Genomic DNA, 17122 nt, shown 5'->3' on the forward strand with positions numbered 1-17122 from the left:
AGTATGTCAAAATGCTCATTGGTTAGCAATACCTTGCTCCTCAGCGAATCTCATCAGTAAGGCCATGGGATCGGCTCCAGCAGAAAGAACGAAGATCAGTGGAGTGAAGTGACTGGAACCCTTAAAGCTGTGCTGAAGATCAAATGTTGGAGGCTCGATATAAGCAGCACCCATTTTCTCAGTGATGAATTGCTGGATAGCTGGAATTACCTGCAGGACAAGAGACAGGAAAACACCACTGATGTCACTTACTGCTTCGAGCAAATCCCAGCAACTCAGCAGATTAAATCCCACAGCACATTAGACAAAATATTCCTGCTTTTAACACAGGGAAGGATTCATTACTATTGATTAAAGAAATGGACAGTTCTGTGGTGTGTGAGGTGGTGTATGTATGGTGTGTGGGCCGTGTATGGTGTGTGTAGTGTGTGATGCAGTGTGTGGGCTGTGTATGGTGTGTGGGCTGTGTATTGTGTGCGTAGTGTGTGATGTGGTGTGTGGCTGTATATGGTGTGTGGGCTGTGTATGGTGTGTGGGTTGTGTATGGTGTGTGTAGTGTGTAATGTGGTGTGTGAATGTTGCAGGGTGTTGACGCTGTGCATTGTCTGAACTCGACAATGTAAATTGCTTAAATACAACGCAGTCAGTCTGCTGCTTGCCTGCCACTGACTGGATCAAATGCCCACATTGCCAGCAGGGTGCTGACCAATCATACCCCCCATGTCTTGCCATTGTCACTACACTACTTCACTAGTTGCAAGGGTGAGGTCAGTGTCATGTATGTACATTCTGTTTGTACCCACCAGATGGCGTTGGAGGCCACTGAGCAGCACGCACATGGTGCTGCTCGGGTATAAAAGGCCAGCCATTTTGAGAGTCAGGCACTTTGGGCCTAAATAAAGCAGAGCCGAGATTGTACCTTGCTTAGTTAAACAGTACTCAGTTTGAACCTTTATTGCATACATAACAGTCAGGAAACACACCATTTAAACTAGACAAAAGGAAAAAGTAGGGAGATGGAAATGGTGCTTAATGTGTGCAAATGTAAGGTCAGGAGATTGGGAAAGGAAATAACCAGTATGAATCTAACAGTGGCAGGATACAGGGTGCAACAGGAGGGGGTTTGAGGATTAGGGGAGAGGTTGTTGGAAGCATTAGCGCATTGTGCAGCAATGGTACCGAAGGTGAACTGGACGAGGCCCTGGTGGTAATAATCAGCTTGCATCAATTACTGGCTCAGCACTGGAATGTGTCGAGATCGGATCACGGGACCACACTGGGGACATCCTGGCTTTAGAAAGGCTACAGAGGGGAGGAGCAACACCGATCCTCTGCACTTCACTCCAGATCTACAGGGACTGACAAAGGGAGCTGGGAGGGTTAGACTGGGGAAAAGTAGGTTCCAGAGATGTACCAAAAGTTTCTGGAGTCTCAGGGCTGTGGATAACCCGAGAATAAATTGTTTGGTGTTGGTGAGTTGGTGAGTGGATAGTTTATGCCCCACGGCTTCAGACGCAGGGTTGGTGAATGTGGGCAACAGGTGGAACGCGTGGACACATTGAGGCGGGTTTAAAGGGACACTGGCCACATGAAGCTGTGCTACAAAAGAGTGCGTAGTACTGCTTGGGGCCACCCGTATGTAACACAGACATCTGTTCCAGTACAATACATTCCTGCGTGTAGATTTAATACCAGAACATGCAATAATGGTCTCATACAATCTATAAACAGGGCTGAAATAGTATAAGAGAATACAATACTAGGAAACCTACTGCTAATGAATGAATTTTGATTATAGCAACAATACACTTATCTACAATATACACAAACCCCCTGAGTACAAACCTTGTCTGACCTGATGCAGCGAAGTACAAGAAGGGTCTGAAAATGGCTCAGAATACCTCCCCACGGATCAGGGAAAGGCATTTTCTCAGGCTGAGAGGAGTCGTAGATTTTCTTCCATTCAGAAAGCTAAACACATTAAAGAGAGATCTGTCACCACACATGCACTTAGAACAAGTTATCATTTAATACGTCAAACAAGTGTGAGAGTTCAGGTACATGAACAAAGCTCATCGACTCTCTGGATTAGGATGTTTTTATAGTGCAGGTGGGATTGGTACATGCCCAGAGCAGAGTGGGGGATGAAAACCTGAGTTATACTGCTGGCTCTGTGTCACCATCCTTCCAGTGAAAACATGACTGTAAGAATGTGTGCAAACACAGAGGCCTGCTCTGTGGCATTTGTAATATAGGCACCTGTGAGAAGAGCTGTTGACAACCCGACTGCCTGCCTCTTTCCCGCGGTTACATCCGAGCCAGGGTGTCCCTGGAGATGGAGCACGTGGTGTCCACCGGTACACTCGTGGCCTTTCGCAAGAGGTAGGCGCCGGAGGGACTGGAGTGCATCATTTCAACAGGGAACAGAATTTTAATTTGATCTTATTTGAAAAAGGTTTCCTTTAATTTCCAATTGTCAAATTGTGGTTTTTGGTGCCCTCAAAAAAAAAGGACACTTGATTTAAAGTTGATTTAAAATTACTTTTTAAAATAGTTGTTGAGCTGTTGAGTTGGGAGGGACTTAGCCAATCACGTGATATTCATAAGACTCAATAAAACCCCAGCCAGTTGGGTTCAGGGGATCCACGATGAGGCAGCTGGTTGTGAGCCTGGTGGATGAACTGATAATGTGTCGTGTGATTGTTAAACCTTTTGCTAATAAACCAACTAGTTCTTAATAGCAATGTGTTGCTATGAATTCTTAAGCAAAGAACCCACGAAGCAAATACATTACAGCATTAGAGTGGTGTTTAAATATTGCTGTTAGTACGGAGGTCATGCTAACACGAAAAAGACTCGGATGCCACAAAGACGATGAACAGATCTCACATCCCCTCAGATCCTCACCCCGTCCCCCAGATCTGTCCCCAGGGTGGGAGATTCAGCTGAGTCTTACAGAAGCTGTGCAGAATTACAGGCAGGATTCATTGTTTTATTTATCTATCTCATATGTCTTATCAAAAAATTACCATATGCATTTTTGCATTTTCTGTCCGACTTTCTGTCACCGAGATTCTTGTCCTATTTTAATGAAACACAGACTGGAACAACTCTCCCTGCTAGCGGCAAGGAGACAGTGCCCTCACGATGGTAAACCCTGTCCCTGTCACCACAACAGGTGAGCAGGGCATCGGTGGGGCACACGCCAGTCACAGCACGCAACGCACTGACTGGCAAACAGCCAATCAGCAGCTCCCTGCTCACAAGACCCATAACACGCTCCCGAAGAGCAAGGAGGGGCAGTGGGCGAATGTCAATGGGGACACAGTCCACCCTCAATCCCCAACAGCGTAGCAAAACCCGCCACAGCAGGCTGTGGGCCAACACTTCCAGCACTGAGCTATGGGCTGAACTGCCTCCCTCTGTGCTGGAAAATTCTACCTTATTCCGGAACTCGAAACAAATTTGGGAGCTGGTTCACTGACATGCAAACGCTTCATTTAAAAGATGTAGTTTACCGCAGCGTCTCGAGAAATCCTGCCCCGCACAAGGCCTGTTGTTTGTTAGGTTACTGAACACCTGTGCAGAATTACAGGCTGGGTTCATTGGTTTATTTATCTGTCTCATATGTCTTATCAAATAATTACCATATGCATTGTTGCATTTTCTGGCCAATTTCCTGTCACCGAGATTCTTGTCCTATTTTAATGAAACATTTTACTTTGAAACTGCTATTGTTCTTGCCTCTCTCAGGAGATCACATGGCTTCGGTTGGGGTGGAGTGTAGAATGTTTCAGTGCAAGGGGTGTTGCAGTTGTTTGGGGTGGACTGGTTGGGCTGGGTGCTCTTTACCGCTCTGCCATTGTTCACTGTTCATAGGTTTATATGTAACCTTCAGGGCTGCTGACCGAGGGCCGTGGGGCTCTTTGTCGGCCGGTGCAGACACGATGGGCCGAAATGGCCTCCTTCTGCGCTGTGGATTTTTATGTTTCTAAGTAAACACTTAGGTGTAGAAATCTGATGACATAATCTAGTTTTTCGGGTGCTAATCGGGCATGTAAGTCTCCAATATGGGGGTCAGGGGGCATGCGCTCATCACAAGGTGGAGTGTGCTGCCTGCCATATTGGTATAGGCCAAAGAACTAGCCTGTGCCTGAAACAGGCCCTTTACATGTGCAAATAAGCAAGCTGGTGCAAACAGCTTTCTGCGCCGTAGAATGGAAATCCTGTATGTAAACAGTTCCCTGTCACAATGTAGTTGCAGGTTGCACCAGTAGCTGCGGCTGTGGAGTTTGCTTCTGAAGTGTCTCTCCCATCGCAGTCGCCAGCCTGAACAGAAATTCATGACCTCAGGATTTCCCAAAGTGTTTTACAGCCAATGAATTACTTTTAAAGTTTAGTCACTGTTGTATTGTAGGAAACGTGAAAGCCAATTTGCGCACAGCAAGGTCCCACAAACAGTAATGTAATAATGATGATCTGTTATAGTGATATTGGTCGAGAAATAAATATTGGCCAGGATAGAGAACTCCCCTGCTCTTCTTCAAATAGTGCCGTGGGATCTTTTACGTCCACCTGAGAGAGCAGACGGAGCCTCAGTTTAACGTCTCCTCCGACAGTGTAGCGCTCCCTCAGTGCTCCCTCAGTGCTGCACTGGAGTGTCAGCCTAGATTATCGACTCAAGTCTCTGGAGTGGGATTTGATCTTCTGACTCGGAGGTGGAGCGTTACCACTGAGTTATTTCTTCAACATTTTGAAAGTTTTGTAGCGAATCCTGCTGATTAGTCACACTCACTCTGGACTACAATCAGCGCACTTGTATCAACAACACAAGAAGCTTGACACCATCCAGGACAAAGCAGTCCGCTTGACTGGTACCCCATCCACCACCTTCAACATTCACTCCCTCCACCACCGGCGCACTGTGGCTGCAGTGTGTACCATCTACAAGATGCACTGCAGCAACTCACCAAGGCTTCTTTGGCAGCACCTCCCAAACCCGCGACCTCTATCACCTAGAAGGACAAGGGCAGCAGGTGCATGGGAACACCATCACCTCCACGTTCCCCTCCAAGTCACACAGCATCCTGACTTGGAAATATATCACCGTTCCTTCACCGTCGCTGGGTCAAAATCCTGGAACTCCCTCCCCAACAGCACTGTGGGAGTACCTTCACCACACGGACTGCAGCGGTTCAAGAAGGCGGCTCACCACCACCTTCTCAAGGGGCAATTAGGGATGGGCAATAAATGCCGGCCTTTCCAGCAATGCCCACGTCCAGGAACGAATTAAAAAATTGTTCAATGGCATGTTGTCCTGATGCCCACACTACAGGCCGGTGGGGCAGAACAGATTATTTCATCTCAGCAGACCAGTCCTGGTGTGAACAGTCCCTTGAATCCCAATAACAACTCCTTTACATTTACCGTCAGGAGGTTTGTATAAGCTCCATATACTTACACATTCCAGCACTTACCTTTGAGCAGAAATGATTCTTTAGTTCGGAGAAAGCGGGAAGAGTGGAGAGGCGGACAATTTCACCCCAGGACTTGTCCTTCACCCAGGCGGGGGCGGGATTGAGGAATGGGACCTCTAACGCCACCCCTCCCGTCAGGAGGAAGCGCCATTCATCATCGTTCACAAGGTTCCGGCTCCTCTGAATGCCAACACACAGCAGGAACGAAAACAGCATCTTGTCTCGCTCGAACAGCGACCGACAGACGTTCTGGTAGATACTGGAAAAGGAAACATGGCCAATTGTTACTGAGGTACATTGGCAGCAGGCCGGAATTTTCATCTGGGTGGTACATTTTTAAAAATTGATTCTCAAGATGTGGGCGCCGCTGGCAAGGCCATTTATTGCCCATCCGTAGTTGGCCTCAGAAGGTGATAGTGGGTCTGCTTTTTTGTAGCAGTTTGATACAACTGAGTGTCTTGCTGGGCCACTTCAGAGGACAGCTAATGTTGGTGTGGGACTGGAGTCATGTATAGGCCCAGACCGGGCAAGGACGCGGTGAAACTGAGGCATTTGCGATTCCACAAAAGTTTTTTTTGGTGTTTTCCTTCAGGTCCTCACTCTGACCATTGGGCGGACACCCCCCTGACTCTTTGTTTAAATATTAAAACTTTGGGCTTACCTCGAGCAATACCAGCAACTGAACTGTTAACGCAAAGAAGCCCCCACCGATATGAAAAACCTGGGTGTATTTCTTAAACCAATCACAACCAACACATCGCTCAGCAGACTGAACAGATACTCAGGAACTTGTACATGACTTATCTCCTTACTGTCATATTCAGGATAGAGTTCCCATTTGTCGCACTTTGGCTGAGAAGGTCGCAGTATTGCGATGTCTGTGCTTTTGCTGTGACTTCACATAGCTGAGCCAACACCGGCAATATTCGCAGTTTAATAACAGACATTAATTCCCACTTACAGCAGCAGTGAAAGATAGAAACATAGAAACATAGAAAATAGATGCAGGTGTAGGCCATTCGGCCCTTCAAGTCTGCACCACCATTCAATAAGATCATGGCTGATCATTCCCTCAGTACCCCTTTCCTGCTTTCTCTCCACACCCCTTGATCCCCTTAGCCGTAAGGGCCATATCTAACTCCTTCTTGAATATATCCAATGAACTGGCCTCAACAACTCTCTGCGGTAGGGAATTCCACAGGTTAACAACTCTCTGAGTGAAGAAGTTTCTCCTCATCTCAGTCCTAAATGGCCTACCCCTTATCGTAAAACTATGTGCCCTGGTTCTGGACTTCCCCAACATCGGGAACATTCTTCCCACATCTAACCTGTCCAGTCCCGTCAGAATCTTATACGTTTCTATGAGATCCCCTCTCATCCTTCTAAACTACACTGAATAAAGGTCCAGTTGATCCAGTCTCTCCTCATATGACAGTCCAGCCATCCCTGGAATCAGTCTGGTGAACCTTCGCTGCACTCCCTCAATAGCAAGAACGTCCTTCCTCAGATTAGGAGACCAAAACTGTATACAATATTCCAGGTGAGGCCTCACCAAGGCTCTGTACAACTGCAGTAAGACCTCCCTGCTCCTATACTCAAATCCCCTAACTATGAAGGCCAACATACCATTTGCCTTCTTCACCGCCTGCTGTACCTGCATGCCCACTTTCAGTGACTGATGAACCATGACACCCAGATCTCGTTGCACCTCCCCTTTTCCTAATCTGCCACCATCCAGATAATATTCTGCCTTTGTATTTTTGCCCCCAAAATGGATAACCGAAATGGGGAACCAGTTTAAACTAATTTTGTTTTTTCCCTTGACTACTTGGATTTAGAAGCTAAGTAAAATGTGGAGGTTTCTGGAGACATTACAAGCAGTTCCAGTCAGTGCTTCACATTCTATGTGGTTCAAAGCACCCTCACTCAGGCCATGGGCCTGTTTCCCTGCAGGACCCTGGTCTGGGTGGTGTCGAGGTGGGGCATAATGGACACAAAGCCTCTGTACGCCCCAATTGTTGGGAAAGTCATTACATAGGTTTACATCGGATATGCGGCACAGAAACAAGCCATTCGGCTCATCCAGTTCATGCTCCACTCGAGCCTCCTCCCGTCTTTCCTTATCTAAATCTATCAGCATAACTCTCTATTCCCTTCTCCCTCATATACTTGTCCAGCCTCCCCTCAAATCGATACTATTCACTTCAACCACTCCCTGTGGCAGCAAGTTCCACATTCTCACCACTCTCTGGGTAAAGAAGTTTATTCTGAATTCCCTATTGGATTTCTCGGTGACTATCTTATACTGATGGCCTCTAGCTTTGCTCTTCCCCACAAGTGGAAACATTCTCTCTGTATCTACCCTTTCAAAACCTTTCATAATTTTGAAGTCCTCTATTAGGTCACCCCTCAGCCTTCTCTTTTGAAAAGAAGAGAGATCCAGCCTGTTCATCCGTCCCTGATAACATTACCGTGGCAACACGCACTGCCTGGATCTTCAGGTGCCCCTGCGTGTGGCTGCCCTTCCCAGGCAACAACAGGAAATAGAGAGGGAGGGCCTGAAACACTCTTTCCTGCCCCGTTTCTATGACAACACGGTGTGCACCGATTGTAGGTCCTTGCTCCGTCCCTGAATGGAAGCCTCCAGAATCCCAGGCAACCTAAAGGGGGCGGAGCCTAGAGTAATGAGCCTCCCTCCTCTTTTTCCCGACCTTTGCACCCAGTGATTAAGCGACACCCTTGCACTAACCTCAGAAGTGTCACCCCCCCCACCCCCTCCCCTTACTTTTCATCTAACATTTAATATTATTTTCCCTAATGATCATCCCTCCTGCAGCCTATCCCTGCAGCGAGTGACTCTATGGACCTCTGCAGCTCGCCACGACCTCACACTCTTCTTCATACATTAGCCAAGGGATGAGAGTTGCGGGCAGCTCCCATTATGGAGGGCAGCAACACTGGGTCTGATCCTGCCCTCATCAGGTGTGGCTGCAGAAGTTCCAGGGTCGGGACCTGGGTTGCTCATTTCCCTCTTCCTGCCCCATGGAGGCTGATTGCAGCTGTCCATGTACTGTCCATGTCGATGGGTTTGTGGAGCTGTTGCAGTGAGTGGTTTAGCCAGTCACATGATGTTCACAAAACTCAATAAAACCCCAGTCAGTTGGGTCTAGGCCATCCATGATGAGATATGCAGTAGTGAGCTTGGTGGATGAACTGGTAATGTGTAGTGTGATTGTTAAAACTTTGTGAATAAACCAACTCGTTCTTAATAGCAATGTGTTGCTATGAATTCCTAAGCAAAGAACCCATGAAGCAAATACATTATCATAAGAACATAAGAACATTACAAACAAGAGCAGGAGTAGACCATTTGGCCCATCGAGCATGCTTCGCCATTTAATCATATCATGGCTGATCTGATCATGGACTCAACTCCACTTCCCTGCCCGCTCCCTATAACCCTTTATTCCCTTACCGCTCAAAATCTGTCGATCTCCGCCTTAAATATATTCAGTGACCCAGCCTCCACAGCTCTCTGGGGCAGGGAATTCCACAGATTTACAACCCTCTGAGAGAAGAAATTCCTCCTCATCTCAATTTTAAATGGGCGGCCCCTTATTCTGAGACTATGCCCCCTAGCTTTAGTTTCCCCTATGAGTGGAAATATCTTCTCTGCATCCACCTTGTCAAGCCCCCTCATTATCATATGTTTCGATAAGATCACCTCTCATTCTGCTGAACTCCAATGTGTATCGGCCCAACCTTCTCAACCTATCTTCATAAGTCAACTCCCTCATCTCCGGAATCAACCTAGTGAACCTTCTCTGAACAGCCTCCAATGCAAGTATATCCTTCCTTAAATACGAAGACCAAAACTTTACACAGTACTCAAGGTGTGGCCTCACCAATACCCTGTACAGTTGTAGCAGGACTTCCCTGCTTTTATACCCTATCCCCCTTGCAATAAAGGCCAACATTCCATTTGCCTTCCTGATTACTTGCTGTACCTGCATACTAACTTTTTGTGTTTCCTGCACAAGGACCCCCAGGTCCCTCTGTACTGCAGCACTTTGCAATTGTTCTACATTTAAATTATAATTTGCTTTTCTATTTTTTCTGCCAAAGTGGATAATCTCACAAATATTCCCACATTATACTCCATCTGCCAAATTTTTGCCCTCTCACTTAGCCTGTCTATATCCCTTTGCAGATTATTTTTGTCCTCCTCACAATTTGCTTTTCCACCCATCTTTGTATCATCAGCAAACATGACTACATTACACTCGGTCCCTTCATCCAAGTCATTAATACAGATTGTAAATAGTTGAGGCCCCAGCACCGATCCCTGCGGCACCCTATTAGTTACTCTTTGCCAACCGGAATATGGCCCGTTTATCCTGACTCTGTTTTCTGTTAGTTAGCCAATCCTCTATCCATGCTAATGTATTACCCCCAATCCCGTGAACTTTTATCTTGTGCAGTAACCTTTTATGTGGCACCTTATCGAATGCCTTCTGGAAATCAAAATACACCACATCCACTGGTTCCCCCTTATTATATCCTGCTTGTTATATCCTCAAAGAACTCCAGCAAATTTGTCAAACATGATTTTCCTTTCATAAAACTATGCTGGTTCTGCTTGACTGCATTATGCATTTCCAAACGTCCCGCTACTGTTTCCTTAATAATGGACTCCAGCATTTTCCCAACTACAGATGTTAGGCTAACTGGTCTATAGTTTCCTGCTTTCTGTCTCCCTCCTTTTTGAAATAGGGGCGTTACATTTGCGGTTTTCCAATCTGCTGGGACCGCCCCAGAATCCAGGGAAGTTTGGTAGATTACAAGCAATGCATCCACTATCTCTGCAGCCACTTCTTTTAGGACCCTAGGATGCAAGCCATCAGGTCCAGGGGACTTGTCCACCTTTAGTCCCATTATGTTACCAAGTACTACTTGTTTAGTGATAGTGATTGTGCTAAGTTCCTCCCTCCCTATAGCCCCTTGATTATCCACTATTGGGATGTTTTTAGTGTCTTCTACCATACAAAATATTTGTTCAAAATCTCTGCCATTTCCCTGTTCTCCATTATTAATTCCCCCGTCTCCTCCTCCAGGGGACCAACATTTACTTTAGCCACTCTTTTCCTTTTTATATACCTGCAGAAACTCTTACTATCTGTTTTTAATATTTCATGCTAGTTTACTTTCATAATCTATTTTCCCTTTCTTTATTATTTTTTTAGTCATCCTTTGCTAGCTTTTAAACGTTTCCCAATGCTATAATAGCGGTCTTGCAGTTCAGCATAGGTGATTGACCGAGCCAGCTCTCGGCACTTGGTGCAACATAGCACGATGTGCACAGTGATCGGGCCGCCAGGAAACATCAATCCCACTTCAGTGACAAACTCCAATAATTACCTGTAGGTAAAGTGATGATTGAGATTGCTTATCCTGTCGTGGAGCAGGCTGGAGGGAATGCTCTTGTCAATAGAGTTCATATAAAGATTCAGAAACCAGGCGAGGGAATATTGGTACATGGGGTCGATGTAAGCCAGATTAGAAATGACAAAAAACAGCACGCTGGAGTGAGTGGCGACCTGTTAAAGGACACGGAGAAACCATTGTTACACCCGGTTTGTGGGGACAGGCTGTGACTCTGAGACAATGATCTGTTCATTAAGTTAATGGCTGCAGCTTCGACGTGAGTTTAGTAAGATGCTGCTCCAGTATTTCATGTAATAGGTTACTTCAGTAAACCATCTAACATCCAGCAGTTGAAGACCATTTGCAGTAATGCACGGGCAGGAGCTGGGTTACAATATCTCACTGTGCAGGGGCTTCAGCTCCCCGAGATCACTGACCAAGAGCAGCACACGGACACAGGCTGCACAATTCATCAGCAAAGGCAGCCATTGCAATCTTGTTATTCGTGGGCCAAGGCAATCCAGGCAACAGTAACCGAGCAGTTGGGGGTGGGGGGTGGGGTGGGGGAGAGGGCAATGGTGGGGGGAATGTGGGATGGGGGGAGTGGGGCCATGGGGGGGAGTGGGGCAGTGGGGGGTGGGGGAAGGGGAGTGGGGGGGTGGGGGAGGGGGAGTGGGGGGTGGTGTGGGGGAGGGGGAGTGGGGAGTGGGGGGAGGGGAGAGTGGGGGGATGTGGGTGGGGGAAAGGGGAGTGGGTGTGTGGGTGGGAAAGGGGGAGTGAGGGGTGAGGTGGGGGAGGGGGGAGTATGGGTGGGGGAGGGGGTGGGGAAGTGTGGGAGGGGGGAATCAGGGGTGGGATGGGATAGGGGGGAGTGGTGGGATGGTGGGGGAGTGGGGGAGTGGGGGCAGTGGGGAAAAGTCCAGGGCTGAAGGCCCCTACTTAGAGCTGAGGCTGGGAACAGTGATGTTTTGCAGACTGGGGCTGGGATGGAGGTGGGCCAGCGTTTACGTTGTGGCAGGTTGGGAGATGTTTCTGGAGTTGGCAATGGTCTTAAGTTTGGATTACGGCAACGGGCTATCTATTTTGAATTCCTTTATAACTCAAAAGGGGCGAATTCCCTGGGAAACGTCAGGCATGACCAAGACGGAGTTTTGAACTGCAGCGCCGGTTTAGCCTGCGTTTAGCACAAGCCGTCATCTCGGTGAAGGAGTTGAAACCAGCACTAGGAACGGCCGCCCGGAGGATGGTTGGGGGCTAAAAGCAGACTGTCAAACGGCGTGGCTTAGCACAGCACCCACTTAGTGCCTGTTTCACCAAAATAACCCCAGAATTTTTGGTCAATAGAATTTCTAGCAACAGTAAAATAAAACCTTATTTAATAATATCATGTTGAAGAAGCACCAAATGCCTGCACAGGTCACTGCTTGCATCAATACAAACTCTCACCAAATGACTAGCAGTGTTGTTCTGCAACATCATTATCATGTAACTGGGCCAAGGATTATCTTGCTGGTAAACAGATGAATTTATATACAGAAAAAAAACTCTAAGCAGCATTTAACTTTACAACAGCCACCAGCAGTATCCACCAACTGCCCGATTAAAATCAGTCATCGGAGAAACTCATTGTCTAAAAGTCTAGATTTCCAAATGAGCAATGGACTCACAGGCCTGTAGCCGTCCCTGGTTTCATCAATCTGCATCTCAGTGCGAGTGGTGACTTCCTGTTTCTCGAGGATCTCCTGCGAGAGCTGCTTGCTGGAGGAGAGGATGTGAATGGCCCTCTCGTCCTCCAGGATGTTGCCCTGTGACATGGACAGCACCTCCAAGACCTGCTCCTCCGATTCTTTCAGAAGTTTCCTGAGTAGAACAAAGTATTGATGTTACAATCAGTGACACCCCGTGCTGGTACCTCAAGTCGCTGGAGAAATGCCACCAACGATGCCTCCGCAAGATCCTACAAATCCCCTGGGAGGACAGGCGCACCAGCGTCCTTGACCAGGCCGACATACCCAGCATTGAAGCACTGACCACACTGGATCAGCTCCGTTGGGCAGGCCACATTGTTCGCATGCCAGACACGATATTCCGAAAGCAAGCGCTCTACTTGGAACTCCTTCACGGCAAACGAGCCAAAGACCGCCCTAAATGGAGGAAGTGCATCCGGGAGGGCGCTGTGCACCTTGAGTCTCAACGCTGAGAGCATGCAGAAATCAAGCGCAGGCAGTGGAAAGAGCATGCAGCAAACCAGTCCCAACCACCCCTTCCCTCACCGACTGTCTGTCTCACCTGTGACAGGGACTGTGGTTCTCGTATTAGACTGTTCAGCCACCTAAGGACTCAGTTTAAGAGTGGAAGTAAGTCTTCCTAGATTCTGAGAATCTGCCTATGATGATGACGGGGTTTAAAGAATTGTGTGAAACCTTGCTACAGGTAAGGGAGCCTGGTGCCTACAGACCCGGACCATCAAACCTCAGGTCCACAATCCCACCATGGGAAGTGGTGAGAGTCAGCTCTGGTCATTTGCGGGCTGGCATCGGAAAAATAACCTTTTCCAGATTGCCATAAAAACCCAACTATGTCACGAACGTCCTTCCGGGTTGGAAATCTACCACCCCGACCCGGTCTAGACGGCGTGTGACTCCCGTCCCACACAATGCATTGGTGGAAAGCCGATAGCAGCGGATTTGCTGCCCGTTACTTAGAATTACACAGGGGCAGAAATTTGGGTTATTTGTGCCTCGTGTTAGCGCCTCCAGCGGGCGTTAACGTGGCACTAAACAGCTTTGCGACTGGGTGTGGCGCCACTAACGACGCCACGACCGACGCCCGCTAAATTCGGAGGGAGTTTAGCGGCGACGCTACGGCGTTGTGCCCCGATCCCCTGCGCCCGGAGATCGTGATGTCATTGCCGTGTGCAGTGACCCATTAGCGCCCGGACCCTAAATTGGGTATCGCCCCCTGAAGCTACGCCGGGCGGTGACAGCAACAGTTTCAGGTGGCGCGTACCGGGAGGCCGTCCGCTCATGGGGCGAAGGTTAAACGGGAGATGGCCATCCGCACATGGGGCAAAGGTTAAACGGGAGATGGCCATCCGCTCATGGGGCGAAGGTTAAACGGGAGATGGCCATCCGCTCACGGGGCGAAGGTTAAACGGGAGATGGCCATCCGCTCGCGGGGCAAAGGTTAAACGGGAGATGGCCATCCGCTTACGGGGCGAAGGTTAAACGGGAGATGGCCATCCGCTCGCGGGGCAAAGGTTAAACGGGAGATGGCCATCTGCTCACGGGGCGAAGGTTAAACGGGAGATGGCCATCCGCTTGCGGGGCGAAGGTTAAACGGGAGATGGCCATCCGCTCGCGGGGCGAAGGTTAAAAGGGAGATGGCCATCCGCTCGCGGGGCGAAGGTTAAACGGGAGATGGCCATCCGCTCGCGGGGCGAAGGTTAAAAGGGAGGTGGCTGTTAAAAAGGGGCCGGTTTCCTTGTGCGCTCCGTTGCCGCTTTGGCCGCGGGCTCGGTGCCACGATCACTCAGAGCAGCGCTTTGCTTGAGTGCCGGGCTGATCACATGGCACCCCCGCTCCCCGGTGGTCCAGGTATGTGGGTTCCCAATATGCAGAGTATGCAGCTTGGGCCCGTCCCTTTAATTCAGCGCCACATCCTGCTACCATCCCAGAAGGAAAGTGGAGTGCTCCTTTCGGGGCGGTAACCCCAATTTCGGGCAGTAACCCCAATATCGGGCGGTAACCCTAATTTCGGGGCGGTAACCCCAATTTTGGGGCAATAACCCCAATTTCGGGGATTAACCTCAATTTCGAGGTGGTAACCCCAATTTCAAGCAGTAACCCCAATATCGGGCGGTATCCCCAATTTCGGGGTGGTAATCCCAATTTTGTGGCAGTCACCCCAATTTCTCGCGAGAGGTGAGACTTCTGTGTCTGGAGCAAAGTCTCGCGCCTGGTGAGTGTTATCGCACCCAAACGGGGTGCACCCGAATTTTTAGCCCATCGTATTTACAGCACAGAAAGAGGCCATTCAGGCCAACTGGTCTGTGCCGGTGTTTATGATCTGCAAGAGCCTCCTCTCACTCTTCCTCATCTCACCCGAACTATATAGTCTTCTATCCCTTTCTCCCTCATGTACTTACCGTGTTTCCCTTAAATATATCTATTCTATTCACCTTAACCACTCCCTGTGGTAGCGAGTTCCACATTCTCACCACTCTCTAGGTAACAAAGATTCTCCTGAATTCCTGATTGGATTTATTAGTGACTGTCTTATATTTAATACCTCCTGTTTTGGACACCCCACAAGTGGAAATAAATACTTGTGGGATTATTGTGGTGAAAGGGTGAATACAGGCAATAAATGGGTGCTGTGCTAAGCCACGCCCGTTTGACAATCTGCTTTTAGCATGCAATTTTGGTCCTAATTGCTGATTAACATAAGAACATAAGAACATAAGAATTAGGAACAGGAGTAGCCCATCTAGCCCCTCGAGCCTGCTCCGCCATTCAAAAAGATCATGGCTGATCTGGCCGTGGACTCAGCTCCACTTACCCGCCCGCTCCCCATAACCCTTAATTCCCTTATTGGTTAAAAATCTATCTATCTGTGATTTGAATACATTCAATGAGCTAGCCTCAACTGCTTCCTTGGGCAGAGAATTCCACAGATTCACAACCCTCTGGGAGAAGAAATTCCTTCTCAACTCGGTTTTAAATTGGCTCCCCTATATTTTGAGGCTGTGCCCCCTAGTTCTAGTCTCCACGACCAGTGGAAACAACCTCTCTGCCTCTATCTTGTCTATCCCTTTCATTATTTTAAAGGTTTCTATAAGATCACCCCTCATCCTTCTGAACTCCAACGAGTAAAGACCCAGTCTACTCAATCTATCATCATAAGGTAACCCCCTCATCTCGGGAATCAGCCTAGTGAATCGTCTCTGTACCTCCTCCAAGGCTAGTATATCCTTCCTTAAGTAAGGTGACCAAAACTGCATGCAGTACTCCAGGTGCGGCCTCACCAATACCCTGTACAGTTGCAGCAGGACGTCCCTGCTTTTGTACTCCATCCCTCTCGCAATGAAGGCCAACATTCCATTCGCCTTCCTGATTACCTGCTGCACCTGCAAACTAACTTTTTGGGATTCATGCACAAGGACCCCCAGGTCCCTCTGCACCGCAGCATGTTGTAATTTCTCCACATTCAAATAATATTCCCTTTTACTGTTTTTTTTCCCAAGGTGGATGACCTCACATTTTCCAACATTGTATTCCATCTACCAAACCTTAGCCCATTCGCTTAACCTATCTAAATCTCTTTGCAGCCTCTCTGTGTCGTCTACGTAACCCGCTTTCCCACTAATCTTTGTGTCATCTGCAAATTTTGTTACACTACACTCTGTCCCCTCTTCCAGGTCATCTATGTATATTGTAAACAGTTGTAGTCCCAGCACCGATCCCTGTGGCACACCACTAACCATCGATTTCCAACCCGAAAAGGACCCATTTATCCCAACTCTCTGCTTTCTGTTAACCAGCCAATTCTCGATCCATGCTAATACATTTCCTCTGACTCCGTGTACTTCTTCTGCAGTAACCTTTTGTGTGACACCTTATCGAATTCCTTTTGGAAATCTAAATATACCACATGCATCGGTACACCTCTATCCACCATGCTCGTTATATCCTCAAAGAATTCCAGTAAATTAGTTAAACATGATTTCCCCTTCATGAATCCATGTTGCGTCTGCTTGATTGCACTATTCCTATCTAGATGTCCCGCTATTTCTTCCTTAATGATAGCTTCAAGCATTTTCCCCACTACAGATGTTAAACTAACCGGCCTATAGTTACCTGCCTTTTGTCTGCCCCCTTTTTTAAACAGAGGTATTACATTAGCTGTTTTCCAATCCGCTGGTACCTCCCCAGATTCCAGAGAATTTTGGTAGATTATAACGAATGCATCTGCTATAACTTCCGCCATCTCTTTTAATACCCTGGGATGCATTTCATCAGGACCAGGGAACTTGTCTACCTTAAGTCCCATTAGCCTGTCCAGCACTACCCCCCGAGTGATAGTGATTGTCTCAAGGTACTTCCTTCCCACATTCCCGTGACCAGCAATTTTTGGCATGGTTTTTGTGTCTTCCACTGTGAAGACCGAAGCAAAATAATTGTTTAAGGTCTCAGCCATTTCCACATTTCCCATTATTAAAT

At 47.9% G+C, this 17122-nt stretch overlaps 1 protein-coding gene across 1 annotated transcript in view; it reads right to left on the bottom strand.

Annotated features, from left to right (window-relative positions):
• Positions 1-17122, bottom strand: part of LOC139278130 (dynein axonemal heavy chain 3-like) — a 485560-nt gene that overhangs the window by 53309 nt on the left and 415129 nt on the right. Inside the window, exons 52-56 of the mRNA XM_070896786.1 lie at positions 12569-12761; positions 10896-11074; positions 5478-5736; positions 1846-1971; positions 33-210 (exon numbers count right to left, since the gene is read on the bottom strand). Coding sequence (XP_070752887.1) covers positions 33-210; positions 1846-1971; positions 5478-5736; positions 10896-11074; positions 12569-12761 — 935 coding nt within the window. The remainder of the gene's footprint in view (positions 1-32; positions 211-1845; positions 1972-5477; positions 5737-10895; positions 11075-12568; positions 12762-17122) is intronic.

Source organism: Pristiophorus japonicus, chromosome 13, assembly GCF_044704955.1.
Source record: "Pristiophorus japonicus isolate sPriJap1 chromosome 13, sPriJap1.hap1, whole genome shotgun sequence".
Taxonomy (NCBI): Eukaryota; Metazoa; Chordata; class Chondrichthyes; family Pristiophoridae; genus Pristiophorus; species Pristiophorus japonicus.